Below are 27,954 nucleotides of genomic sequence, written 5' to 3'. Positions count from 1 at the left end.
AAGGTGGGCTTCCATGAGGAGGGGGCGTTTGAGCTGGGGCTGGATGGACAAGAAACTGGCCAGACCCGATTCTGGGGGTAGGAGGAGTGGAAAGTTGCAGGTAGAGGACCCAGCACGTGGGAGGGTCCTGGGGGGGCAGAGGGAAGATGTGTGTGACGGGGACTGGTGTGTGCTCGCTGGTGGTGGTAAGAGCAGGAATGCTGGGTGTGGAGGGGAGGAGGGGAGGAAGTTGGGGCCAGAACCCAAACGCTTGTAGGGGTTGGATTTGATTCCTTCAGCTCCTTTCACAAAGGGGAGTAAGATACACAGAGCTAACATTCATATCGATCTCCCTACATGCATTGCGTCAGCCCTCGTATATAAGCCAATGCGGTCACACCTCCCCCAAACCCCCACAGTAGGTCCTATTATTATCCCATTCTACAGGTGAGAAAACCGAGGCACTAAGAGGTTAAATCACTTGCTCAATGACACAGGACAGGTCAGTGGTGGAGCTGGAATTTCCGGTAGGCTGCTGGTTCCAGAACTCTAACCACGGTACCACACTGCCCCTCCCACATAGCCTCCTCCGGAAGCCTTCCCTCACCCCGGAGTTTGTTTGCTCTGCTTAAGCAACATATAAACACACCATAAAACTAAAGAAACTGTGGGGTCCTCAAGAGGTCATTTTGTCCATGCCCCTGCCTCCAGGTGGACATGGTATAGGTCCCATATTTTTTTTTTTTTTTTTTTGCAGTACACAGGCCTCTCACCGCTGTGGCCTCTCCCGTTGCGGAGCACAGGCTCCGGACACGCAGGCTCAGCGGCCATGGCTCACGGGCCCAGCTGCCCCGCGGCATGTGGGATCTTCCCGGACCGGGGCACGAACCCGCGTCCCCTGCATCGGCAGGCGGACTCTCAACCACTGCGCCACCAGGGAAGCCCTAGGTCCCATTTTGAAGATGAGACTCCTGAACCTCAAAGAGGTTAAGAGATTGGTCCATCGTCCAGGGTCAGGGAAGGAAGCACGGGAACTAGAGCCGTGGTCTCCTAAATTCTTCCACTCCGGCTCCAACCTCTCCATCCCCGTTTTGAGATGAGTCTCAAGTTGTTTCTTGTCTGTTCTCCATCCCCCACCCTTCCCCCAGCTGGACAGCAGTCTCCCTCTGTGCCCACCACAGGGTGGTGTACACAGTAGGCGCATACTTGATGCCTGTGGATGCAGAAGGTGGATGACAGCAGGCACATGCTGGGCATGGAGTTGCTGTCCAGGATGCCTAGAGCAGGGACGCTTAGCGGGAAGGGTGGTAGTGAGCTGACACTTGAAGGCTGCTTAGAAATTCTCCAGTGAGTGAGGGAGCTGGGCTGTGATATATCTGTCTGGGATGGGAAGGGTGTCTCAGCCAGAGAGAAAAGCATGTGCAAAGAGAGAGGGAGAGGATGTGGTGTGATCAAGGAAGAGTAATTGTTCAATTGGACCTAAGCATGAGAAAAAGATGGACAGTGAGGCCGGGGTTGGGCTGCAGGGGGAGATGGGGCCTGTCCTAAGGGCCCTCCAGTCTCTGCATGGACTTATTCCGTGGTTGCTGCTTTCTTACAGTCCTAACAAACAAAGAGGCTCCATTGGGCAGATATGGAATATCTTTAATGCCCCGATTTCTTTGTGCCACACATGGCTTTGCTCTGCAATAGTCTAGAGGCACAAGTCCCGGGGCCCCTGGTTCACAAAGGAGCCTGGGTCGACATGCTCTTCTTTACCTCCAGGCCCTTCTTCTTGTGGAGCCCCGTCCGGGGCAGGCCAGCATCGTGGGCCTGGGCCTGGGCGTGGGTGTGGCCCAGCTCCGAGGGCGGCGGCATGAGTGGCATCAGTGGCGTCAGCTCCTCTGAGGCCACAGGGTGGGTACAGGGCAGCTCATCAGCTTCCAGGTTGGCATCACTCCAGCCCTCAGAGCTGTCACTGTGGCCTTCAGGACTGGTGGCTTCATCCTCAGATATGGTGACAATCTCAGCCGTGTTCTTCCCAAGGCCGCCGTCTAAGTTCCCTGCCAGGTGCTCAGTGGCCCCCGCAAGCTCGCCGGCTCTGTGGACATCTGCTGCGCGCTCCTGCTTCTGCTCAGAGCCAACTGAAGGGGCACCGCAGAGCCTTGGCACCAGCCGGGCGGGGCTCTGGGCTCTGCCCTGGCCAGTCCAGAAGAGGGTGAGCTCTTGGCGGCAGGCAGCCACGGCCAGGCTGGTGAGCAGGGTGCTGGACACCAGGTAGAGCAGGGCGGGCTGGCCCATCTGCATGAGCGCCATGGCAACAAAAGTGACCAGCAGGCCCACAGCGTAGGCCACGGTGCAGGCCATGAAGTAGACCTGCTGCGAGCGGATATGCACGTCAAAGCGGTGACAGTAGGCCACCAAGAAGCCGGGGACCACGATGTCACCGAAGCCAAGGATGGAGAAGGGCTGGGCACACAGGGTCAAGGCTGAGAAGCTCAGCCGGGGCACCTTGAGCGCCATGGGCAGCCTCTCGTGGCTCAAGGAGTCTGCCGGGCCCAAGGCTACCTCCAGCATGATGCTGTTGCCGGTCCTGGTGAGCAGGGGTGTGACGAAGACGAAGAAGACATCAAAGGCCAGCAGGGCCAGCAGGAGGGAGGCACAGCTCTTGAGGGTGGACAGGCGCACACGCCGCAGGATGAAAAGGCAGTAGGCCACACCCAGCATGTCCTGCAGGAGCCACGCCCAGCGGTCCTCGTTGCGGTAGGCGACCCAGAGGACCGTCACCGCCACGCACAGGCCGGCCAGCAGGGGCAGCTGCAGACAGGCCCGGCGGCCGGGCAGGAGCCACCGGTATTGCGGCACCACGGACACCAGGCAGCTGTAGAGGCCGGTGCTGGCGCCCAGGCCGAAGATGGCGATCTGGACATAGACGAAACAGTCGTAGAAGAAGTAGAGCAGCAGCACGTTGGAGGAGGACACGGCGACCACTGCGCCCGTCATGGCCGGCGTGAAGTCCACTGCTGCGCCTTTCTGCTTGTGCCCCTGTTGGGCTGCCACTGCTTCCTGCTGATTCTGACCGCCAGGCCCCCCTCCCCCTTGGGCCAGGCGCCGCTGCAGCCAGTCAGCCTCGGTCACTCCGGCCCAGTAGCCGCCCACGGCCACGGTACCTACAGCCAGGAGGAAGATGACCACCATGTCGTAGTCAAGGACGGGCTCTGGGGGTGCATACAAGGCCACGCGGACCCTGGCGCCACCACGGGTGTAGCTCAGGACGTCGAGCATGTCGGTGTAGCGGAGCACGGCCACGGGGATGGTGAGGTCTGGCAGGGGCTTGTGGTGGTCCTGGGTCACCGGGGTGCTGTCTGAGCGCTGTCGGCCGCTGACCTGGCTCACGATGAGCAGCCCGTGGGCTCCTCGGGCCTGAGCCAGCCAGCCTTTGGCGTAGAAGCTGCAGTTACCCCTCATGACCATGGCGGTGGTCTGGCGGAGGGGCTGCTGGCTGGGGGAGCCGGGGTGGGCCTGGTGGGGGGAGTCCTCGCCTGGGCACCAGGGTGCATGGGTGCCATCGTACAGGGGCAGGAGTGGGGCGTGGTGTAGGTCCCGGGGCAGGCTGACATAGTCGGAGCGGAACAGGACGCAGTAGTCCTTGCTCCAGTTGTCCGACGCCACGTGGAGCACAGCACACTCCCCCCGGGCCACGGTGCTGGCAAAGAGGAAGAGGAATAGAAAGAGGAGGAAGCCCGGGCACGCCATGCTCCTCAGGCGCCTGCCGCCGCGTCCCGTGTGGCAGCTGCCCACAGCCCACTGCCCCTTCTGGGGGCTGGGTGTGGCCCTCAGTCACAGAGCAGCAGCTTTGACTTCCGTCCAGGAAACCAGGGCCACACCTATGGAGTCACAAAGCCGTGCAGCCTCTCGGAATCCTGTCCCCCAACCCTGCCTCTGGGTGCAGAGGTCATCTGGGTCCCCATACTCTGCCTAGTTCCCAGTGGAGCTGGACCAGCTAATTTGAAACAAGAGGTGAGAGGATGGGGTTGAGGACCCAGGATTCTGGAGCCACCTTGCCCCTTACACACTGGGCAACCCGGGCAGAGGCCTCTCCTCTCTGTGCCTGTTTCGTTAACTGCAGAGAAATGAGGACATAAGACCAGAGAGTTTCCAAGGCCCCTGGGAGCCCTGACTTCAGGGATATCGTGCACTTTTATTGAACTCTTCCTAAGTGCCGGGTTCTTTACCTGTACTCACAGCACCCTGCAAGGAGGTATTACTACACCCACCCAGCACGAGGCTGTGAGCTGTCTTTTAAATCACACCCCTTTGGGCAGGCACATGACTGGAGTTTTATTCCCAGACTCCCCTGGATTTAGGAATGGCCACGTGGCCATTTCTCACCAATGGAATTGAGCAGAAATGATGTGAGTCCCTCGGGGACCCAGAGACTGTGGGGCTCCTTGTCCATCCCTTTCCTTTTCTCACAAATCAGTCATGGACAGGCCACTGGCTCTGGAGAGGAGGGCGTTGTCCTAAGGGATGGGGAGAAAGGGAGCAAAAGGAACCAGGTCCCTGGATGTCTGCATGGAGCGTGGGATGCTCACCGTGGACTGTTAGATACATTATCTTCCTTAAGCCACTGGCTTATTATGAGTCTCTTTGTTACAGCAGCTTAAACTTACCCGAATACCCCCATTTGACGGATGTGTAAACCGAGGCTCAGAGAAGCCCACCCCATGGGCCCCAGCCCCGGTTCCCAGATCCAGCTCTCACACTGGACATGACCCTTAGGTCTTGCCCTGTCCAGGGAACTGCCCGGGGCCTGCCCGTCTCCCTGACGGCTTGACTGCAGCTCTGATCTCTGGCCCAAGGCCTCACCCGCTGCTCGTTCTTGTCCTTCAGGCCCTACCTCCAAGGACAGCTCCACCATGTCCAGGAGACTCTAGGCCCTGTTCTTTTTTTTCTCTTCATTGCTGTGCGTGGGCTTTCGCTAGTTGTGGCGAGCAGGGGCTACTCTTCGTTGCGGTGAGCGGGCTTCTCATTGCAGTGGCTTCTCTGGTTGTGGAGCACGGGCTCTAGGAGCGCGGGCTTCAGTAGTTGCGGCACGCGGGCTTCAATAGTTGTGGCGCACGGGCTTAGTTGCTCTGCGGCATGTGGGATCTTCCCGGACCAGGGCTCAAACCCGTGTCTCCTGCATTGGCAGGCAGATTCTTAACCACTGTGCCACCAGAGAAGTCTCTGGGTCTTTTAAAAAACCAAAGACTAAGACAGCTACTGGGGTAGTATTATAAAAAAAAATAAAACAGATAATAACAGGTTTTGGCACGGATATGGAGAAATTGGGATTCTCGTATGTTGCTGGCGGGAATATCCAGTCACTGTGGAAAACACTTGGCCGTTCCTTGATAAGTTAAACACAAAGTTACCATATGACCCAGCAATTCCACTCCTGGGCATATACCCAAAAGAATGGAAAACAGGTGTTCAGACAAAAACTTGTCCTTGAATGTTTGTAGCAGCACTCTTCACAATAACTTGGAATAGATGAAAAGAACCCAAATGTCCTTCAGCTGATGAACAGATAAAGAAAGGGGAGTCTAGCCGCACAATGGAGTATCATTCCGCCCTACGAAGGAATGAAGTTCTGATGTACAGCACAACGTGGATGAACCTTGAAAACATGAAGCAACGGAAAGAAGCCAGACACAAAAGGACAAATATCACATGACTCTACTTTTATGAAATTTCCTGAATAGGCAAATCGTGGAGACAGAAAGCAGGCTGGTGGCGGCTGGAGGCTGGGGGAGGGGGGGAGGGGGAGTGACTGCTCAATGCGTCCGGGGTTTCCTTAGGGTGATGAAAAAGTTCTGGAACTGGATAGAGGTGATGGTTGCACAACACTGTGAGTGTCTTTAATGTGTTGAATCGGTTGAAATGGTAAGTTTTATATTGTGTGTGTTTTACCACGATTTTCAAAAGAACAAAGCAAGGAGCAGCTCCGGTCCCCTCCAGGGCACTGTGCTCAGGACAGGCGTCCTTGTAATTCTTCTGGACCCAATCAGACCAGCACATGCCCCCATTTGGGGTTCAAAAACATGGGCCCCCCAGAGGCTGCTCCTGCCTCTCCCCCACCCCGATCTACCCTCAGGCTCCTGGTGGCCTGGGCTCAACGAATTCTCTGGAGGCTCATTTCCTTTGAGGCTCTTCCTGGGACCCAGCTCACAGAAGGCTTTTGCGTGTCTGTCCAATTGCTGCTTCCCCAGATCCCCCCACCCCATCTCCCAGCACCAGCCCCCAGCCCCCAGCCATGGAATTGCTCCTCTCTGTGGCTGCTTGGTGCCCTGACAACGCCCTGCAGGATGCCCTGGTAGGTGTAGTCACACAAGTGGCTGATGCCCACTCCCCAGGCTGTGTTTCTGCTCTAAGACTCTGCATCACCCACTGTCCCCTATGCCCTCCCCAGATTCCACCCCTTTCCTTGAGGGCATCCCCCTGATCTGAAGTTTCTGCCCCCACCTGCCTTGGACCAGTGGGCAATGAGGCTGGGCAGCAGGCATCTGTCCTGGACCCCTTGGAGGGGCAGAGGGGGTGGGTGGCAGCCTGGTGGCCAAAGGTTGTCTCCGGAGTTATTTCCAAATGATGATCTCATTGGTGTTTTCAACACACTGAGAGCTTTGAAAACTATACTTGGTCCAGGACTCTCTTGACCCAAGCCTGCCCAGCAGGGTCTGCAGGGGTAGTGGGGCCGTGGAAGGTAGGAAAGAGGAGGTGATGCTCTGAAATGGAGCAGGGACAGGGCTGGGGACGCCGGGAGGCAGGCAGCCTGGGACTGGCCTGGAGGCTGGGCTGGCGGGTTAGGCAGTGGGCCCACCTGAGGCCACGCTTGGCGGGCACAAACTCCTGCATCCAGCTTCATCTCTGAACACCGTTCGTCCACAAAATTGGAGAAACTGAAGAATTTCCGTAGGAAGAGGATTGGACGGAGCAGTGGGTCAGTGAGGAGAACTCTGCAAAGAACTCCTGCTGCACGGGGGTTAAACACCATGGGGGCCAAGTGAGGCCAGACTGGGTTCACATCCAGCCATGCCACTGCTGGACACGTCCCAATCTCTCTGGGCATCGCTTTCCCCATATGTTAAATGGGGATAACAGCTCCTTCCTCATAGGGTGGTATGAGTAGATGAGACCAGTATGTAAGGGGCTTAGCAAGGGGGCTCCCGGTGAGTGCTCAGTGATAGTATTGCTGAAATGTACGAAGCACCCCCTCTGTTTGAACCAAGGGTGGGCAGGTCAGTTTGAAGTCAGGGGGCTGGATGAGATGAGCTTGAGAGACCCCTGAGCTGGAGGCCAGTGGCATCCTCACATGGGCTGGGCAGGGAGACCCACAGAGGCTCCAGGTGACCTGGGCTGTGCTGTTTGCAGTTAAGCGTCATTTTAAGGAGTGGAGGGGTGCAGGGTGTTGGGAAGGTGGGGAAGGGGCTGCTGGATATACGGAACCCTCATCGCTCCCACCCAGCTGCGCTCAGCAGCCAGACACTGGCCGGGCCGTCTTTGGGCCGGTTTCATCTTTGCCTGGGACACGTCCCCGATCTGAAACCCCGAGGCCCCCTCGCTGTCCCCTCCCCACAGAGCTGCTTTATCAGTCCTGGCCTCCCCAAACCCAAATCCAGTGACTTCAGTCCACTGATGGGGTAGAAAGAGGCCTGGATGTGGAGCCAGAGACCTTTGATCTCAGGGGAGTCGCTTGGCCTCAGTTTTCTCAGCTGTAAAATGGGCTGGTTCTGTTCCCTACTTCCGTGAACGCTATAAAGGATTTTGTGGATTGCAAAGCAATCTACAAATGTCCTCAATTAATTATTATCTGGATTCCAAAACCTCCCTCCCTCCTCGATCTGCACCCTCTGCCCTGACTTCCGGTCCCAGGGTGTCTGTCAGGGTCCCAGTCTGGGTCCCATCAGCAGCAGGGGGACTGAGGAGGCCTTGCGGGGGAAGCCGAGGACCCCAAAGCAGGAGCTATACCTTCACACTCAGGGAGGAGGGAGCCAGAACTGGAAAACCCAAACCCCACAGGGTGGTTTTTCCTGTACTGGTGATCTGTGCCCGTGAGGGAGGGACCCAAGGAGAAAAGGGCTCAGGTGGGGGAACTTTTAGGGAACTGCAGCCTCTGAGTGTGGCATGGAGAAAAATTCTTCCCAGCTTGAGAGAGGGGCCTGTCCCGCAGTGATCCCCACCCTGCAGCTGCTCGGCTCCTTCCCACAGTGGGGTGACATGTGTGTCTGTTGGCCCATCACACAGCCACAGCCCCAAGGGACCTCCCTTCCCACCCACCCACAAGTCGAAGCTCAGGGCAGAATGACTCAGAAATCCCATCGGGGGCCTGCCTTGGTTCCTGCCCTGCAGCCCATGGAAGGGTTAAACTCGGCACACCTGCCCCTGGCAGGAGGGGCTGCAGTTCTTTGCAGCCCAGGTGTTTCCAGCTGTGCTGCAGCAGCCCCTCTACCCTTCCAGTCTCTGGACGAGAGGGATCCTGGGGTTCATCTGAAACAGCGCCCATGGCTCAGGGACCCCTTGCGGCTTCTGTGATGACCCCCAGCCTCGCCTTGGATGTCCTCCCACGACCTTCCAGAGCCGGCAGCTCTGAGCTTTGCAGCCTGTGTGGTGTACGTCCTGGGGGTGTTGCTCGCCTGCCCCCGCCCACAGAGCTGAGAGCACAGTAGGCATGGGAAGGGTGCCCATCAGCTAAAACAGCCTGGAGGCACAAGCAGGAAAAGGGGCACCGCCCCAGCTTGGCCCTTTCAAGACCCCTTGCCTATAAAACCCCCTCACAGTCGCCCCCAGCCCCTCTCAGGCTCCTCTGTCCTTGGGATGCCCCCAGCCCCCCACATCCCAACATTGTCCATGAAATGCCTTGCTTTCTCCCTTCTCCTTCATTGGGTGGAAGGCAACGTTGAGAAAGGTGCCTCACTTGTGGCCATTTGAGACTCAAGTCACTTCTGGTCCCCCTTGTCAGCTAGGACCCTTTGTGCGGCTGTCCCACCCCAGCTGCTCTGGAAGCTGTCAGCATATCTCCGTCTTGGTGCCCCTGGTCCTATTCTCATGGCTTCCTCTGCTCAGCGGGTCCCCCCATCTCCCTCTTTAAGGGGACAGCGCTTGGGGAGTTAGCAGAGCAGGGTACCCCACATGGCCTTCAGGGACACCCCCAGCTCCTCCCTCGGGGAGCAGTCAGATCCTCACCCACTGGACCTCCCCTGCCCCAGTCGAAGCTGCAGGGCTCCCAGCACCGCGGGGTCATCTGTCTGTCCTGGTGTCCTGAGAGCACACGCACCACCACCCCCACTCGTGCATACACACACACCCCTGCGTGGCCCTCTTTCTGGGTCAGAGACTCAGAGGCAAGGCCCAGGCCTGAGTGTGTTGGGTGGAGCGTCTGTGCCCCAACCACCTCCTGCCCCGAGGACGTGGCCCACGTTGTGCCTGGCACTCTCCCGGACTCCGCAGGAGGTGCAGGGATTTACTGTCCCCCAGGAGCTGGTGGATACATATCCCTCGCCCCTCAGGTGGGACGACGCAGGTGTGGGTCCCACCCGGCTCTCCCAGCTTCCGCAGCAGGACTGGCTGCAGCTGCCCACGGTGGTGGGCGTGTGCGCCCCTACCCTGGAGTTGGTTCTCGAAGCCTTGTCTCTTGGTATGCTTCTGGGGTTTCCATGCTAAGACAGCATTCAAGCCTGTTCGGCCTCCCCTGCTTCCTAATTCCTTCCTGTTCCCAGCTTATCTCCTCCCCTGGGGCTGGGACACACTTCGGCATGGTCCCACTGACTTACCTGTGCTCAAGCTGTGCCTGGCCTGTGGTGTCCTCCACATTCTCCCTACAACTCGCCCCCTTACAAAAGCTGCCCTTACCACATGGTCCCCACAGACCCATGCCCTTCTCCTAAGTCCTCTCCTGGACCTCAGGGGCTCCCCTAGCGCCCCATCATTGGCGTGTGTCTGAGTGCCACTGGTTCCCCAACCACACGGTGACCCTAAAGGCTGAAAGTGGCCTCCATTTCTTTGTGGTACCCTCCCTACCCAGCCCTAGCACATACCAGGCTTCACAAGTGCTGGTTGAAAGATAAACATTATTATTTACACTAGCCACCCCCATCTCCCAGCCCCACTCCCCCAAAGCCCTGCTCCGGCTGTCTAGTATCTCTGGATGTGGCTGGATCCTTACCAGGGGTGTAAGTGGTCAGCTGGCTGGTTGCCCCAGGAGCCACTTGTCCTGCTCTGGGGAACTTGAGGCAGAGGGGGGCTGAGTGCCCCACACTCTTCTATCTTTGCTTAGCTAACGATGCTTCCCAATGAGGTCATCCAAGGGCCACAGGGTCCCTTTGACCAGCAGAGGGGTTGCCCCAGAGGCCAGGTCACTGAAAACAGCAGGCTGGGTGGCCCCCAGTATTCTCTGCCCCTCAAAGGGAGGCTGGCTTTGGCTGGGGCACACACTGGCTTTTGCTCAAGGACACTCTGTCACCCTCCCACCTCCCCATCATCTCACGAAGGGGGAGACACCTGGGGCAGGAGGTTAAGGAGGGGGAACCCATGTGGGCTGTGGGGTAGTAAAGGTCCAAGGGTGTGAGGCAGGGCATTTCTGGTGGCAGTGCAACAGGGTCACACGAATTTCCGGTGGCTTGGGAGGATTTCGGTGACGTGGCCTGATGTCTGATGATGCCACCTGATTTCTAACAATGTCAGCAGGGCTTCTGACAACATGGCCTTGGTTCCCAGTGGTGTTGGAAAGCACTGCTAAGGCCTGGAGGAATCATCACGGTGGCTTGAACGCTGTCACAAGAGTTTCCCATGATTCTCCTGGAGGAGTGGATGGCCCCGCACAGTCGCTGAGGACATCCCGGGGTCTCCAATGGGCTGCCATCTTGTGCTCTGGAAGCAAACACCTCTTGGAGGGACCCACATGCTGCTTTGGATTCCCTGCTCTCCATCTCCACTCCATTTCTGTTCCATTCTTGGGACAAAGGGGAGCCAGAGGCCCTGGGCCCAGCGCAGGCCTATAGGTTATCTTCCATTCATCCCGTGGCCCAGACTGCTCTCAGAGGCCTGGAACTCCTGCTCAGCTGAGGGTGCGGGAGGGGCCTCCCGGGCTCTCAGTGCCAGCCAGCTACTCCTGGGGGCACAGGGTGTGGGAGAGAGCTGGTCCCCTCCACAGACAGGGCGGCCAGCTGAGCCTGGCGACCATCTCCCCAGCCATGGATCTTGGGGGCCACTCCACGGCCCTCCAGCTCAGACTGCTGTGGACTGTTTGATGCTGTGAAAGCTGACACGGGTGGGGGAGGTGGGGATGGACATGGCGCGGGCCACGCGGGCGCGGATCGAGTGCTTGTCCTGCCATCGGTGCCACCTTTTCCGGATGGCAGAGCGGACCTGTGGGCACAGAGCAGAGCATAAGGGCTGAGCCGGGGTTTCAGGACCCCCCTCCCTCCCCCAGGGCTTCCACAAGCAGCTATACAGGGGAGCTGTGCACAGGGGGCCACGTCGGAGGTGGCAACATTCACGTCATCAACATTGTTGATTTGCATATTTGTTAGGACAATTTTCTCAAGCGTTCTGAGCAAGGGGTACCTTTCTCAAATCCACCCAAAGGTGCCATATGGCCTTTGCCATGAAGAATCTCTACCCTCAACCCATACACATCTCCTGCCCTCAACCTACATACACCCCTTGTCCCAGGGCTCAGCTTCCTGGTTTTCAACAGCCCATTTCACAGACTCATTGATGAGACTGGAGCCCCGGCTTCTGGCTCCCACACGTACTGCCTATGAGAGCAAAGAAGTGGGCTTGCCACCTCGGGCAGGAGGAGGCTACGGACAGTCTCTGGTCCCAGCAGGGCTCCTGCCGTCCCGAGTCCTGGGGCCCCAGGTCCTTACCTCGCTGTTGAGGAAGCAGTAGAACACAGATACGAAGAAACCCTGGCGTGGAGGGAGAAGGTGGGTCAAGGGATGGGGGCAGGTGCGGCCCCATCCAGCTTTGGGGCTGACCCCTTTCTGTCCCCAGCCTCCCACTCCTCCAGGCCCCTGCCTGGAAGAGTTCCCACCCGAAGAGGTGCAGGGGACAGTCAGGGCTGGAGCGAGGGGCTGGGGTGGGGGACGGCTGTACCTGGAAGGATTCCAGGAAGGAGTTGAAGTAGATGAAGACGACCCGGGAGACCTCGTCCTCCCCGGGGTTCACGAAGAACAGCATGTACGTGATGCCCAGGAGGGGTAGCAGCACCAGGGTGGCCTTCACAGCCTTCCTGGGGTGGGGCAGGTAGGGGGGGAGGCCCAGAGTCACAGCCCACCCGGGAGGGGGCTGGGGCCTCTGGCTTGGTGAGAAGGACCGGGTCTGGGGGAGGGCTGTAGCAGATCCCTGGAATGTCTGAGACAAGGGGAGCTGGGGTTTCAGGAGGGACTCTCAGGCCTGGGGGGACACCCTGGGTCGGAGGCTGGGATCCCTGAAGCGCCCCATGTGTGGGGGAGGCAGGTCTGCTTACCTGTACTGAATGGTCTCAGACGTGGTGGATGCCCGGAGTTTGGTCATGAGGATGCGGACGATGTTGAAAAGGAAGATGAAATTGATCTGTAATTTGACACACGGTGGGATGGCCTGGGCATGGGTGTGTGCAAGATGCTGGAGGGAAGGTGGGGGACAGGGCAGGGACTCAGCTGTCCCAGGTCTGGTCTCTGCCCCCTTGCTGCTCTCCCTCCACCTTCATGAGCCCTTATATATTCCTGGCCCTCTGCCCGCCACTTCTAGGTAGAGGGATCCTTTTAGTCCACTGTAAGCCTGGCGTGCCCCTCCCCACTGAGCCCCTCTCTCCTGTCCCCCTACCCAAGTTCTTACCAGCAGGACCAAGATCATGGGGCCCTGGTAGATGTAGTCCGTGTACACCCCAGGCCTTTTGCCAAACCAGCACCTAGAGGGCCACAGAGGTGAGAGGAGGAGGGTCACCTGGGTCCAGTTCAGTGGCATGAGGGAGGAACAGTGCTTGGCCAAGCCAGGACTGGAGCCAAAAGCCAGGATCTGGGTGCCCCAATTCCAACCCTGGCAGAAGGTCAAGATAGCTTTCCATCTGCAGAATGGATAGCGTCCTTTGAGATGTAAAGCTGGAAGCAGGCACTGTGGCAGGGAGGGGAATTGGGGAAAAGACCGCTGAATAGAACGGGCATGGGTCCAACACACACTGCTCGCCTCAGTCCCCACTGTGTCTCTGGTGCATGCCCACGAGGGGGGCCTTGCCCCGTACATGTCATGCAGTGGCGCTCAGTAGCTAGCAATCTCTGGATTTGTTTAATGGCAGCGTGAACAACCCAGAGGCAGAGACTCTACTGGTTCCACCTGTCGTGAGAGGCAGACTTGCTTTTCGTTTTCTTGAGTTTCCCTCCAGCAAGATCTAGGGAGCTCTGGGGGGTGGGCTGGGATGAGGCACATAGGAAGTCCCATGTCCTTGTGCAGAGACGATGGACCCTCGGGCATGCAGATCCGCAGTACTTAGATCTCAGCATGCTTCCATAAACAATAAACTGATATTTTTTTTTTTGCGGTACACGGGCCTCTCTCTGCTGTGGCCTCTCCCGCTGCGGAGCACAGGCTCCGGACGCGCAGGCTCAGCGGCCACGGCTCACGGGCCCAGCCGCTCCGCGGCATGTGGGATCTTCCCGGACCGGGACACGAACCCGTGTCCCCTGCATCGGCAGGCGGACTCTCAAACACTGAGCCACCAGGGAAGCCCTAAACTGAGATTTTTATGTGAAACCTCTTGACTTTTTCAAAGTTTGGAAGCAATTCAAGTTTTCAAAAAACACGGGGCAGACCAAACGCAAGCTGTCCTGGGGCCAGGTCCGGTCCTTGGCCCCAGAGCCTGCAGTTTCTCTCAGGTCTCACACCTGGATCCCTTCTGCTGCAGTGTCAGAATCTTACCACAAGGTGGAGCGCCAGAGACGCTCAGACCAACCTTCCTCTGTGCTCAGCCACCCTTTTTGCTCCAAGATGAGCCCAGACGCACACACTGGGCAGCTTTTTGAAACCTGTTCTTCCTTCCCTGCTCACCTTCACACCTGCAGGCACAGGCTCCATCGCCCAGGATTTACAATGCTCCTGTTCTGAGACCTAGGCCACCATTCTGGAATCACTGCCAAGCCCTCAGTCCTGCTTTTCAGCTGCACCCCCACTCCCAGTTCAGGCCCCCATACCACCGGCTGTGCAAATGCAGAGAGAGCCAGCCAGGCTGGGCCGGAGTCAGGAGGGATCACCTTGATCCTTCCTAAACGTGAATATAATTTTCCAGGCTCCTTGTCAGGGGTGGAGAGGAATAGCCATGGTGATGGAGGCCACCTGGAACCCCAGTCAGACAGTGGGTTCCTGAGAACACTTTGGCAAAGATCCTGGCACCTCCCCTGGCCATCTATGTCCACTTTTTCTGCCTCTCTTTTTCAGTGGTTCTCAATCTTAGCTTCATATTAGAATCACCTGGGCAGGTTTAAAAAATCCTGGTGCCCAGGCCACACTCCAGACCAATAACATCCAACTCTCTGGAGGTCAAACCTGGGCATCGGTACTTTTTAAAGCTTCCTGCGTGATTCTAACCCAAGCCAAGGCTGAGAACCACTGCAGCGGAAGTGCAGTTTTCAGGGGTGATTGGGAACACCTACTTCCATTTAAGAACAGCCCCTCAGGACTTTAGAGCTGGAAGGAGTCTCTGAGATTGTCTGGATCAGTTCCTATTAAGTCAATGGAATCGTTTGTTAAAACAAGTATTAATAGAAAACATTTATATGACATTTACTATGTGCCAGACTCTAAAGGCTTAACATATATTAACTCATGTCATCCTCACAACACTTTGAGGGAGGCACTATTATGAGGATGCCCATTTTACAGATGAGGAAACTGAGGCACACTGTAGTAACTAGCCCAAGGCCATAAAGCTACTTAACGATGGGAGCCACAGTTCAGAACCTGGGTGGCTGGGCTCCAGGGACTGCCAGTAACCTTCTGTTCCACCTGTGGTGAAAGCCCGAGACAGATAAAAGAGCCTGGACCTGCCTGTCCAGCCCCACCTCAGGCAGAACGCTGTTAGGGAGACGCAGTTTGAATCTGACCCCCAGCACCCTCCCTGTGTGGATGAAGAAACTGTGGCCCTGACAGGGAAGGTGACATGGCTGAAGGTCCCTGAGGAGCATCAGGCAGAACGGGGCTGGAAGCCTGGATCTCGGGGCTCAGGGGGCCCCGAGGACAGTGAAGAGGAGGTGACTTACTTCTCATTGTCGTAGTACAGCTTCCCAATGGCCCAGGCCACGATGATGGGGAAAGGCACACCTGGGGGAGAGACCGGCTGTCACAGGGCCTGTCGGTGGAGTCTGGGGGATACAGGCCTGGAAGACCCCAGCACAGCCCAGGGCCTAGAGGCGGGCAGGGCCTCCCCAGGTACTCACTGGCCTATCATGCCTCCTTTAAGATGCTCCCATCGTCCCTGCCCCCCAGGTAGCGGCGGAGGGCTGTGTGCACACCCCACCACCCTAACCTGGTCTCAGTCTCAGGCCCCCAGCCGGCCGGTCTGAGTGTGGGCGGGGAGAGCACTGCGGGTCAGGGCAGGGGGTGGCCGGCTCACCCCAGCCAATGCAGATGAACATCCACTTGCGTAGCCGGTCGGTGGAGTACGTCAGCACGATGGCTGTGTGCAGGTAGCAGCCCTCGCCAAACATCCAGAAGAAGTTGGTCACGTGGAAGTAGTTGTAGGCGGCTGTCACCAGCCTGCACCAGCCCTGCCGCCCACCCCATCAGAGGTGATGATTAACCAGGGAGGGAGCAGCCTGGGGCCTCCTCCCGGCAGGATGGGGCACCCCCCAGGATCCACTCCTGTGCTGTGGGCTCCAAGGCCTGGCTCCGGTCCCTCCTCTGCAAAGGCAGCCCCACCCAGACCCTTCCTCTGACCCTGGGCCTGCCCCTCCAGGACACACCACATTGCTCTGGTGGACTTCTGGGCTCATGGTGAGCTGGACCACGAACCACGTGGCGTTCCGCAGGATGAAGGCCGAGATGAGGTTCCAGTGGATGATGTTTCTCAGGCACCGGATGCTCCTGTGGGCAGCAGGGGAGGGTGGGCGACAGGCGGAAGAGGAGGAGAGAGGAGATGATGGCTAGGTCACCAGCGTCACTCCAGCCCAGATGTATGAATGCGGAAACCGAGGCTCCGAGCAGGGCGGGCTAAGTCACACTGGGACGTGGCAGCAGCGGCTCTCCTGATGTCCCACAGGCCCCTTCCTAACTGTGGTCCACCCAGACCTAAGCTCCGGGGCAGAGCCTGCCGCATGGCCAATGCTGAAGGGACCAGGGGCTGCTTGTCTGCTAGGGACGCCCCTTCTCCCATGAGCACCCTTCCCTCCCTGTAGCTCCAAGTTTGAGGCTCAGAAAACATAAAAAGCCTCCAGCAATAGGCCTCCCTCCCAGCTTTCAGCCCTGATGCTCAGCCCCTGCTGGCAGCCCCCATTCCTGGCACAGACCTGGCTGGCACTGCCACATGCATCCTTGGCAGTTGTGCTGGGCCCAGGCAGCTTCAAACCCAAAGTGGGCTCCACCTTCCCGGTCTCCCAAATGGGTGCAGCCCGGCCTGGGTGTGGGTGACACAGGTGAGCCTGGGCTTTGGCCATCCCCCTCCCCTCTGCAGTCACTGGGCAGGGTTGCAGAAGTGACCCTGCCAGAGATTCCAAGAGACCTGGGACATGTATATCTGTCACCTGCTCCCACTGAGGTGAGGGAGCTGGACTCCCCTAGCCCACCACTGCCTCCTGTATCTTCTCCCCGCTGCTCGAGGCCTGGGTGGGGGTGGTGGTGGCGGGGGACAGTGCCAGGGTCTCCTCACCTGAGCCGCAGAAATAGGACAAAGGCCACCAGGAGGGCTACCAGAGAGATGCAGTGGCCCAGGTAGTTGATGATGACGGCAACGTGGTAGTGTACTTTGCTCTTCTTCTGAGGCAGGAGAGAGGGGCAGAGGTGAGGCTCCTTCACAGCTGTGCCCCTGTGCCCACTGGATGTGCCAGGACAGCCCACCCCCACAGATGCCTGGGACAAAGTGGACCATGATAACAATAGTTGTCCCTTCCGGAGCCCCTGCCATGCGTGAGGTGTTGCCCTACAGCAGTGCCGTCCAATCTGAGTCTACGTCTGTCTGTCTGTCCCCCAATCCCATGCTCTGTGCACTGCTCCGTGCTGTGGGAAAATTGTCGGTTAACTGGTATCTCCATAGCACATAGGGTTCCCCACCCCGTGTGCACAAACACGCATGCACGGCTCACGGATGTTCTCTCATGTTCACGTTTCCGTTCAGTCCCAACACCAGATGGCCCTTGTGGTGCAGACCAACCCTCTAGGACTTCTCTCCTCCTCCCATTTCTGAGTTGAGCCACCATGTTCTCCATCACCGCTAAATCCCTCCCGCTGCAGTTGAGGCCCGCTCCTCTCAGCGAGGAGGGGAAAGGGCAGTTGCTGTGGGTTAGCATCCACAGAATCATTAGAAACCATAAACAACCACTCTAGGCTCTATAACTTGCTTCCCGGGTCCCACCCCTGGCCCAGGGGGTCTGCTTGAAGTCAGTGGGGTCCTCTCCCAGGACTAAAACAAAGTTCCCAATGTTATTACCTAATTCATTTCATACACTGATGGAAGCTGGGAAACGCGGCAGGCCCCTTTCCAATCAAAGTTCGCTCCATGAGTGTGGAAGCCCTCCCGTTTACAGAGTATTTTCTTTCCTTTTTTTTTTTCTTTTTGGCCGCACTGCGCGGCTTGCAGGATCTTAGTTCCTCGACCAGGGATTGAACCCGGGCCCTCGGTAGTGATGAAAGCTAGGAGTCCTAACCACTGGGCCGCCAGGGAATTCCCTACAGAGTATTTTCACATCTGTTACCTTCTCAAACCCTCAAGGCAACACTGGGGGAAGAGCCAGTAGGGGGGGGGTCTGTACCTTATTTTGCAGAAAAACAGGCCCGAAAGTACACGGACTCGTTCAAGGTCACTCAGCTTCAAACCACCTCTCACCTTCATGTGCAGATTGACAAGTGAGGCAGAAGACGGGTCCCGACCCCATGAGGCTGGACTGGGGTCTCCAGGGCCCAGCTCTCTGCAGACTCCTGACCCCGTGAGAGCAAAGGCCCCCTTCACCCTTTTGTAGGCCCCAAGAGGGCAGGGCCTAAGAGCCAGAGTGTGGCACATGGTGGAGCGCTGGGAAATGTGTGTCGAGTGCAGGAAGGAAAAATGGATGTTGGAAAGGCACTGGCTTTTGCAAGGGGAGGGTCCCTGGTAACCCCTCCCTCCCTCCCCCTTTCCAGGTTCTGGGGTGGGGCATGGGCATGATGATGCCCGGAAACTGGCAAGTATTGAGAGAAAGACAAGCTCGCAGGAGACCTGTGCACCCTTTCAGAGCCACCAGAGCTCCTGGCTCTCTGTGGACCCTCCTGTCGCAATTACAGAATCCACGGGCATCAGAACTGGTCCCAAGGGATGGAGTCCAGCCCTACCCATCTTCCAGATGAGGAAACTGAGGCCTAAACTCACCCACCCAGGACAAGGGGTGCACCTCTGAAGCAGGACACCTAACAGGCATCTGAGAAGGGGTGAAGCCCTCGCTCCCCTGCTCTCCCCAGCCCCCGCTCTCCCCCTTCTGAAGGGACATCCTCACTGAAGAAGCCCTGAGGCCCAGGCAGCTCTGTTCTAGGGGCTGGTTTTCCTGGAAGAAGCTTTCAGGAACATGACAGGAAATCACATTAGCAGCTCGGGCTCTGGAGCGCTGAGACCCAGCGAGGTGCAAATGGCAGGTGGGGAGAGAGGGCGGGAGGGGCAGAGGGTATTCACTGCCATCATATAAACGCGGGGGGCGGCGGGGTAGCATCTCTGAGTGCCTGGCGGTAGATGCCAAGTCCAGAGACTCCAGCAGATATGCACACATCCAGCCTGTCTGGAACTGACATTTAATTTCCTCTTATTAAATTTTCCACAAATCCATGCTGCGAAGCCCCTGGGTAATGGCAGAGTCTGTGGAGCCCAGAACGGTGCGATGCCCCAGCTTCATACACAGGCCCAGGTGGGCAAGATGAGCAGAATGCGCAGGGAGGCCCTTCACTGCTCCCCACAGCAGGCCGAGCCGGGGTCCTTTGGTTTCGGGTGGCATGAGTCATTTATTAAGCACCGACTGCATGCCGGGCACCGCGCCGGGGGCTTTACAGACATCACTGCTTTTCTTTCTCACAACTGCCCTCTGAGAGTGTCCTTCTGTCCCCGTTTCTCCAGGTGAAGGGGCTGCATAATCGGCCCAGCATCGGCATCCAGGTCTGCGTGGCCTTAAAGACCCTCCTTCCTCTGCTCCCGCGGTGCATTTCTTGGGGGATAAGCAAGGACTGAGAACAGAAGCACTGTCTTCGCCCTGGGCCCAGAGTTCTCAGGGAGCTTCTATGGGGAGGTGCGGGGCTCATGAGGGGTTTTCTCCACTGAGGCTGAGCGGGGAGAATTGGGCCGAACCATGCAGGGGACCACGTTTGCCTGACTCCTCGAGCTGCAGGGCCCAGGCTGGCTCCCAGCCCTGCTTCTCCGCTGCCACATCAGCCCTATGCGAGGCAGCTGGGGGGTTGCGGTGCAGCAAGAGCCTGAGAAGACTGCTGGAGAGGTGGCCGTGCCACCCCGAGAGATGACCGGCATCACCAGGAGAGACGGCCAGTCACCCCCAAGAGGCGGTCAGTGATACCCTGAGGGGTGTTCAACGATACCCGGAGAGAATAGCCGGCAACATCCTAAGAGACACCCAGTGACACCCTGAGGGACGGTCAGTGACCTCCTGAGAGAAAGCCACCGTTAACTGCAGAAGCAGCTGGGATGCCTGAAGGTCACACGGACACAGCCAGTCCCTGGGGACCTGACCGGCACTCTGTCCTTGTCCAGTCTGGAGACCAGAGACTGGCAGGTAAGTATCCCGAAGAGGGTGGCACCGTGTGGCACTGGGCAGAAGCCACTCCTCTGCACCCTCACGGCCAGAATCCAATAAGTAATTCTGACCAGACTCTCTGCAAGGCACACCTGGCCCCAAGTGGTGGCAGTGTCAGACCTGTCCTGATGCCTTTTCAGGATGGCATGATGGGTTCTCCCCGCCTGGTCCCCACTGCTTCAGCCTCTCTCCCACCTCCATCCACCCCGTTTTGAGGCTCTCCCTCTCCACCTGGGTTTCCTGAGCTACTCCCTCACCCCACCCTGGGCACTCCAGCCCCTTGCTTCCCCAAAGTGTGGTCCCCAGACCAGCAACTTCAGCATCACCTAGGAGCTTGCAGGAATCTTAAGAAATGCAGAACCTCAAGCCCCACCCCAGATCCACTGAGTCAGAATCTTCATTTTAGCAAGGAGTCCAGAGGATTCCTAAGCATTCCAGAAGCCCTGGTCGAACCAACGCCCTCTGCGAGCAGTGAACGCTGGCCCACGAGCCCACACCCCCAGAGCCCCTTTTATGTCCCATCAAAGTGTGTGCTCTCCCAGGACGTGCCGGAGGCCAGGGCTCCCCAGCTCAGCAGAGCGTAGGGGAGGGAAGCAGAGTGTGTGCAAGTGTCGAGGGAGCGGTGGGGGGACGGGAGAGCTGTCTGGGGCAGATTGGGGTGTCTCTGCAGTGGACGGACACACGAGTGTGTGGGGGGAGGGTGCAGGCTGGTGCCGGGGTGGGGGTCACTGCAGGGGCTGGGCCATGCATGAAGCAAGTTCCCCGGCTGGGGGCCTGTCCCCTGCTGGTGATGGCTGTGGGCAGGTCTCCTCCCTGGCCTGGCCTCTGGGCGCCCTCACAAGTCTCATTTCACAGGCAGTGGTTCTGCGAATCCATTTTCTGCAGCTCCTGGGGCGCTGATGCTTAATTAGGGCTGAGTCCGGGCCCAGAGCTGAGAAATTGGCTGCTCGGTTAATTGGCGACATTCCTCTTGCTCTTTCACAGTAGTTCCAGGAGGGGACGGGGAGTCTTGGGAATGGGGAGGGGTCTGGCGAGGCTGGGGGCTGGCAGAAGGGGATGGCATTTTCACTAATTAAATTAACTGATTACCCAGAGTGCTAGGCAAAGTGGCCAGCGGGGGCTGCCGCGGAAAGGGTGGGCGGGGCATCCCAGGTGGGGGTGAGCCCTGCAACTAGACGAACGGGGGTGCCCGTGACCCCATCGGGGGTGACCGATGGTTGGTGACCCCTCCCAACCATCCCCCCTCCCTGGTGAACACAACAGCCTCCCCTGAGCTCAGGTGATGAGGCCGAGGTGTGGCGGATAGATGGAGCGCCCTCTACAGGCCAAGGCGCAGGCGGACACCGCCCTCCCTCCCCCAAGAGGCAGACTGAACTGCTCTCCGGCCTTTTACAGACGAGGAAGCTGAGACTTAGTGAGGCTGAGCTACCTGCCCAGGGTCACACAGCACATGTGTTGGGACCAGAATCCAAACCCCTCCAAAGCCGGTGCTGTTCCCGTTACACTGCCTAAGAGGGGCCTGATGAGAAGCTGGTGCCCCCTAATCCGCCTTCTCCCCCCAACCCGCTGGTGGAGAGAGGGAGAGACCCCAGTCCAGGCAGAAGGGGTGGGAGCTGCAGAGTGGAGAAGGGCCTCTGCCCCTGATTCTGTGAAGGGTGTTGGGGGCAAGGGGGGCTGCTGAGTGTCCCCCGTCAGCCAACTAGAAGGAAGGGGCTTAAATTAGAGCAGGAGAGATTTGGGGGCCTGTGAATGTCCTCTGACATTCAGGAGGCTCCAATGCAGGGAGGGAGATTGAAGGCAGCTGTGACGTCTCCAGCTTGGTCATGTCCAAGAAGGGGACAGATGCCCGCTTCTCTGGGGTGGGGGAGGGATGTCCGTCCTAAGGCAGGAGGCTGGCGATCTGACCTCCACTTGGAGACACACGGTCAACCTCAGGCCCTGCAGACCCAGCAGGACGATCAAAGCGCAGGGTGGGGTGCGACGGAGGGGCTGCAGGCTTCTTGCCTTAGCTGTGCTCCCCGACACCGTCCCTCTCCGGGCGTGAACTGCGGTCCTAAGAGCCGCAGACAACACTGACCCGCCTTTCCCATCCTCCTGCCTCCTCTACTGTGTGCTAGGTAAGGAGTTCCCCACTCCGCTGTGTGCTAGGTAAGGAGTTGCCCACCCGAGCCCATCTCCTCCGGTTCGACTACGTTTCCCAACATGGGAACCTTACTTCCCTCCCCCAGTCCAGGTGGATGCCTTCCTCCCCAGCCCTGGACTTCTGGGGTTGCCTCACCATGTAGATACTTAGCAACCTGGGGGCTATCTTTGCTCAGGTCAAGATCACTGGGGAGCTGGGCCAACCCACCGGGCCTGGGGTGGACCATATGGCCTGGCCTGTGTGACATTAGATGCCAGGAAGCCTCTCGCCCTGCATCCCAAGTAACTGTTTTGTCTGCCCAAGCAGAACTACTAAAGAGCGTGTCATTCTTTTGGGCTAAGCACTGCCCTACCTTTGCAACTTCTACAAGGAGACAGCAGAGCCCCAGTATCTCAGTGATGTGAGGCCAGGCAGCCTGGGGGAGCGGCTAACCAAGGCATGCGTGGGGTGGGGGGGGGGATGGGCGGAGTGCTAGGTGGGGAAAGCTGTTCTCCCACCATCAACCTCACTGCACAAGTACCTGGTTCTGGGCAGAGGGAGCCACCTCCAAAGCCCCGGGGGCCAGGCTCTGACTCACGCTGGCTGTGTTACCTTGTGTGAGTCACTCCCCCTTTCTGGGCCTCAGTCTCCCTCGCTGTAAGGTGAATGGGTTACCCTAGATCAGAGTTTCTCACTTTTCCCCCATCACCCCTCCCCCACACTCCCCCCTGCACTTGTTAAAAATACAGATTCCCAGGCTGCCCTTGGAGAGTTTGATTTATCGGATGTTGGGTGTAGTCCTGTATTTGAACAAGTGCTCGGGACGATTCTGATCCCCAAGCAGATCAAGATGGGATGGAGGGTCTCCAAGGTCCCTTCCAGTTTAGATCTTTTAGGCACTGGAATTCTTGGAACTGCCTAGACCAGCCCCTCTCTCCCACGCCCCAGCAGCCTGGGGCCCTTGGACAACTGGGGGCATCTCCCATCTGCCCTTTCCTTTCTGCTCACTCCTTCTTCCCTCTCCATGACCCCCACCTTCCTCAGCACCCACCAAAGGGGTGGGTGGAGGTGTAGGGGAGGAGACAGGGGGGACGGAGGTAGCAGCAACACAGAACGACAGATATGCCCGTGCGTCTGCCAAACATCACCCTTAAAAGATTATTCATTGCGGCACTGCTTGTCATAAGCAAAGATGAGAATAAAGATTGGTTAACTAAGCTATGGAACATCTGTACAATATTATGCAAATGTAAAAAAAAATAATGAAGATGCTCTTTACGTACTAATACGGAACCATCGCCAAGACGGATGATTATATGAAAAAAGCAAGGTGTTGAACGAAGTGTATAATATGCAACGTTTGGGTGAAAAACAAAAAAGAATATATATACATAATTGCTTGCCTATGCAGAGACTGTCTCTGGAAGAACTCCTAAGAGACTGGCAAAATGGTGACCTCTGGTGTGGGAGCCCAGTGGCTGGGACAGGGCTGGGAGGGAGATTATTTTGTTTTCCCATTTGTACCTGTTGAATTTTGTATTGCGTCTAAGCAACGTCTTTCTCAAAAACATTTAAATATTTGAAAGGCTCTTCAAGGGCTTTTTCCAGCTCCATGGCTCCTCCCACCCACATCCCGAATTCGAACGCAGGACCCTGCCTGGACCTGGATGTGTCACTCCAGTGGGTGGGGTGGACAACGGATGAGAACCGGTCCCAGTGAGCTAGGAAGGAGGGAGGGAGGGAGGGAGACTCAACTCGCCGTCAGAGCCTGCCCGCTGCCCTCTGGCCTCACCCTCCCTTGAGGATGCCCACTCACGGGCTGGCCTAGTTCTGGCTCCCCAGTTGGCTTCTCTCTGCAGGGCAGAGACACCAGCCTCTGGCTCTCCCATCTGACTGGCTGGTAGCAGGCGCAGAGCCGTGCTGGGGGCCCAGGCCCAGCCCTCAACAGGGTAGCTGGCTCGGAGCCTCACCTCCTCGCTAAGGATCTCCTGGCATTCCGAGTAGTTCACGCGGGCGGCCCAGGTGCCATTGGCCAGGCACTCCCGGTAGCCGTTGTCTGGAAAAAGAAGAGAGTCAAAGTGACCCGTGGCTCCTCTCCCAAAGAGTAAATGAGCACCTGTCCATCCATTCGACTGTCCATCTAACCGTCCTTCTGGGCCAGCACAGGAGCCGGCTTGCTGGGGGGCTCTGGGGTGAAGCTGGGGGGAGGGGCTTTCTTACTACTTCCACCTTCCTGCCTCTTTCTGCCCACTGGCCCCCCACAGAGGTACAGCGGTGATCCCAATGCGTGCCCACGGGGCCATGGCTCTGCCCACCCAGGCTGGCACAATCATGCCCACAGGACTGGCCCACGGGCAGAGGCCTGACCAGCTCACTGGGCCGTTTCCTGCTTCCTTGCAAGCCCTTATGTGGGGCAGATTACACGGTGGGCACCCTTCTGAGAAATCTCCCATTTTGGGGTCTCACATGGTAGCAGTGTCTCACGGGGGTGGGGATCACAGGGCAGCTGTTAGGGAAGGTCCCCAGGGTGGCATTTCCCTACGGCAGGCCTTATGTTGGAGGGTCACGTAGTGGGAGCATCCATGGTGGAGGTCTCTCGGGACAGAAAATGACAGGTGGCAGGAGATGGGAGATGTGCTGGGGGATGTCATGGGAGTGGGTCTCGTGTAGCAATTATTTCGTAATTAGGATCCGCTCCAACTGGCTCCCAGACTGGCACATGGCACTTAGGAAAAAAAGGCAGGAATGTGGCCCGGGAAGGGGTGGGGGGGTCCAAGCAGTCATCAGCCTGGAAGCCAGAACGTGTCACCTTCTAAGGAGATTGGGAGTTGCCTGTGGTCTGAACTGAGGCCTGGCTTCAGGGCTCTGGGACACCCTCCTTCCTGCTCGCCCCCCAGGGACACCAGGGCCCTGAAACCCAGTAGGGTGGGGTCCAAGGGAGATTCAAATCTGGAGTCTTTTCTTCTTTGCTGGCGGAGGTCACCCTGCTCCACCCTGTACCCCTCTCAGGCATCGGTAGCTCTAAATATGTTTCCCTGAGTAAATTCTGGTCCTGACACCAGGAAGCACTGGCTGGAAGAGCCTTGAGCCATTTCCACCGGAGCCCCTCGCCTGCTGCAGCCTTTCCATGGCTCACACTGACCTTCACCTCACATCACCCCCCAGCAGGGCCGAAGGAGGTTGCGGAAGCTGCTTGAGTCCCAGTCCCAGCAGTGGCAGAGCGCCACGAGAGAGGCAGAACGGGGGCCCCCACTGCGTGAGTGCCATCGGCCAGCTGGCCTCTCAGGACCCTCTCCTAAGGTGTAAGAGGAAGGGCTGGACCAGCTGATCCCCAAGAGGCTGTCCAGCCTGGGACCTGCCTCTCTGCTGGCAGCACCACACAGGGGGGAGAGGATGGGGTGGGAGGTGGGTTTGCGGCTCCCTCCCCAGGAGAGGCAGCCCCAGCCTGGCCTCCAGGGCTGCCGGGCTAAGACCTCCTCTCTAACGCTGCCCCTCGGCCCTTCTGCCGAGAGGCTGTTCTCGCACAGCACACCAGTGGGGAAATGAGGCTAAATGGATTTTAAAGCTCTGCTCAGCTTCCCTGCCAGTGGACCTGAGTCTCGGCAGAGTTGAGCGCTTGGGCAGAGCTGAAGATGCTGCCCATTCCCTCCTTACTGCTGAATGAGGAAAAAGCTACCAGAGGGCTGAGGGCTCAGTGGCTGGGGTTTCGGGGACGCCTGGGGGGAGGCACGGAAGCAGGGGAAACCAGTGTGTCTGCCATGGACGGAAAGTGCCTGGGACTGAGGCTGCTCCAAAGTGTCTTCAAAGAAAGGGACTTGGGGTCAGAGATCTGGTGCGAAGGGGCATGAGGGCAGGGGTGGGAGCTGCTGTCTTAAGAGAGGCAGTATACTGTAGTGTTCCGAGCTCTCCACCCAGACAGCCTGGGTTCGAATCCTGCCACCAGCTGCCACTAGCTTTGTGTGTGAACCTGGATGAGTCCCACGACTTCTCAGCTTCCTTATCTGCAAGACAGAAATGGTCCTAACAAGGGTTCCTACCTCAATGGTTGAGGGGCACTTTTAGCTGACATGTACAGGGTGCTTGGAGCTCTACCTGGCATGTGGTGTGAGCTGTTATTCTTACCATTATTGTCTTGGAGCTATATTTCTATAACCTTACCTAAGATTCAGAACATGTCGCTTGTCGCTATCATAGGGGGCACTGGCGGGGATTCCGGGAGGCATCCCCTTGGCTTAAGCTCCCCTTTGAATCCCACAGGTGGGGCAGGAGCCTGGAGTCCTTCCCAGGCCGGGTCATAGAGGGAGCAGGCTTACAGGAGGCGATCCTGCAAGAAAACAGGCCCAACAAGCCGCGAGTCGTTGCCAGGGAGGAGGTGACTTCCTTGTCTTTAACTGCTGAGCTGAGCAGTCCTCCTGGAGAGTCATGGGAAAATGGATATTTTGGGAAATGCTTCCCATTCCTTTGAAGATCAGATGCAGTGGGAAGGAGGCCATTAAGGGGAAGGCCTAGAGGCCCTGGCAGCACCTCGTCGGTAAATGAATTAAATAGCACCTAACGATTAGGTACAATTCTGGGTTCCCAGTCGCTACTGGTTACACGGGTGTTCCTCATCATTCTGGCACTGGGGGCACCTGGAAAGGGCAGTCTTCCAGCCCTGCCCCCACGTCAAGCGACCATCACCTCTTCCATCTCCTCTCCTGGGATCACAGAGGGGAGCGCAAGGGAGCCGAGAGAGCACCTCACCCAAACCTCCCACCACCCATCCTGAAGGTGGAGAAACTGAGGCCCGGGGAGAGCCAGTGCAGAGGGTTCCTTAACCAGGGTACAGGTGGAGCTGGGACTAGAACCCAAGACTCCTGGCTTCTACTTACGGCAGGGCTGCCCAGTTGAGTTATATGTGCCCAGGCACTAAAGGTTTATTCGGGGCACGTCAAGACACCTTTGGGGACGCGAGTGGGGGTAGTTCATGGGGAGTGGCCAGGACCGGCTGCAAAGGTAGGCAGGACTGTAGCTAGTGGGTGGACTTGACCGTGGGGGCAATGGGGACCCACAGAAGGGCTGACTCCAAGCAAGGGTGTGACAGGGTCAGATGAGAAACTAGGGTTGGAGATTGGGGTACCCTGTACCGGGGCAGTGGCACTGGGGATGGAGGGCAGGGAGGGTCAGACATGAGACTCACTTTGGAGGTGGAATTGCCAGGACCTGGTGCTCTGGTAAGGGGACTTGGGGGGGTTCCTCCTGGAAGCAGCCCTCCCGTGCCCCAGCAAGCACCAGCCCTAACGCTGCCTTTCTCCGGGGAGCTCCAGGGCAGGGCACCCAGCCGGGTGAGGGGAACAGCCGGAGGGCTCTGGCTCCCCAGTTCCGGCGCTGCCTCCAAGCCTGTGACCTTGGGCATTTTTAGCCTCTTTGCCTGCATTTCCAACTACGATGGGCCCAAGTTAGAGGCTGGCAGGATACACAAACTCTCCTTTAGGTCCTTCTGCCCTCCCTCCTACTTGCATTCTCCCCACACCTCCTCCAGGCTTTCTTCTCCTCCTGGGGTCCAGGGTGCGGTTGCAGACACATGAAGCTGCATGGTCTGGCTCTTCCAGCCTCCCGCCCAGTCCCAACACCTCCCCAGGGCCCTCCCACCCCTCCTTGGCTGTGGCCCCCAACCCGAACCCCATTAATCCAGCTGGTTAAAAAAAAAGAGAGGGGCAAGAGAAGGAACTTGGGAGTTCTGAGCTGGACAGAGTAAGAAGCCATGTCATCGAGCCTTCTCCATCCTCAGATGAGGGGCCAGAGGGCCATAAGAGAGGAAAATTGTGTTAAAGGTCACAATTGGTGTCTGTGGTCACCCTCTGTCACCTCTTGGTGGGGCTCTGAGCTCAGGCCCACCAGACCCCA

The 27,954-nt window shown here is 58.0% G+C and overlaps 2 protein-coding genes across 4 annotated transcripts in view; both read right to left on the bottom strand.

Moving 5' to 3' along the window:
- Window positions 1–1,701: 1,701 nt before the first annotated feature.
- SPPL2C (signal peptide peptidase like 2C) lies at window positions 1,702–3,714 on the bottom strand. The gene has a single exon (XM_032617775.1). It carries the CDS (start codon window positions 3,712–3,714, stop codon window positions 1,702–1,704), a length of 2,013 nt encoding a protein of 670 aa, XP_032473666.1.
- A 6,334-nt stretch (window positions 3,715–10,048) lies between these two features.
- CRHR1 (corticotropin releasing hormone receptor 1) overlaps window positions 10,049–27,954 on the bottom strand; it is a 52,000-nt gene continuing 34,094 nt past the window's right edge. Inside the window, exons 4-13 of one of the 3 annotated variants that reach the window (XM_032617686.1) lie at window positions 24,039–24,124; window positions 16,838–16,944; window positions 15,936–16,056; window positions 15,587–15,740; window positions 15,234–15,294; window positions 12,820–12,892; window positions 12,470–12,606; window positions 12,097–12,232; window positions 11,868–11,909; window positions 10,061–11,364 (exon numbers count right to left, since the gene is read on the bottom strand). In XM_032617686.1, coding sequence (XP_032473577.1) covers window positions 11,224–11,364; window positions 11,868–11,909; window positions 12,097–12,232; window positions 12,470–12,606; window positions 12,820–12,892; window positions 15,234–15,294; window positions 15,587–15,740; window positions 15,936–16,056; window positions 16,838–16,944; window positions 24,039–24,124 — 1,058 coding nt within the window. In that variant the 3' untranslated portion in view covers window positions 10,061–11,223. Of the gene's footprint in view, window positions 11,365–11,867; window positions 11,910–12,096; window positions 12,233–12,469; window positions 12,607–12,819; window positions 12,893–15,233; window positions 15,295–15,586; window positions 15,741–15,935; window positions 16,057–16,478; window positions 16,780–16,837; window positions 16,945–24,038; window positions 24,125–27,954 lie in introns of those variants that run through there. The other 2 variants (XM_032617687.1, XM_032617688.1) reach the window with 2 other exon arrangements.

Source organism: Phocoena sinus, chromosome 20 (genome assembly GCF_008692025.1).
Source record: "Phocoena sinus isolate mPhoSin1 chromosome 20, mPhoSin1.pri, whole genome shotgun sequence".
Taxonomy (NCBI): Eukaryota; Metazoa; Chordata; class Mammalia; order Artiodactyla; family Phocoenidae; genus Phocoena; species Phocoena sinus.
The sequence above is the reverse complement of the archived record's forward strand: the minus strand, read 5'-3'. Positions and strand labels throughout refer to the sequence as shown.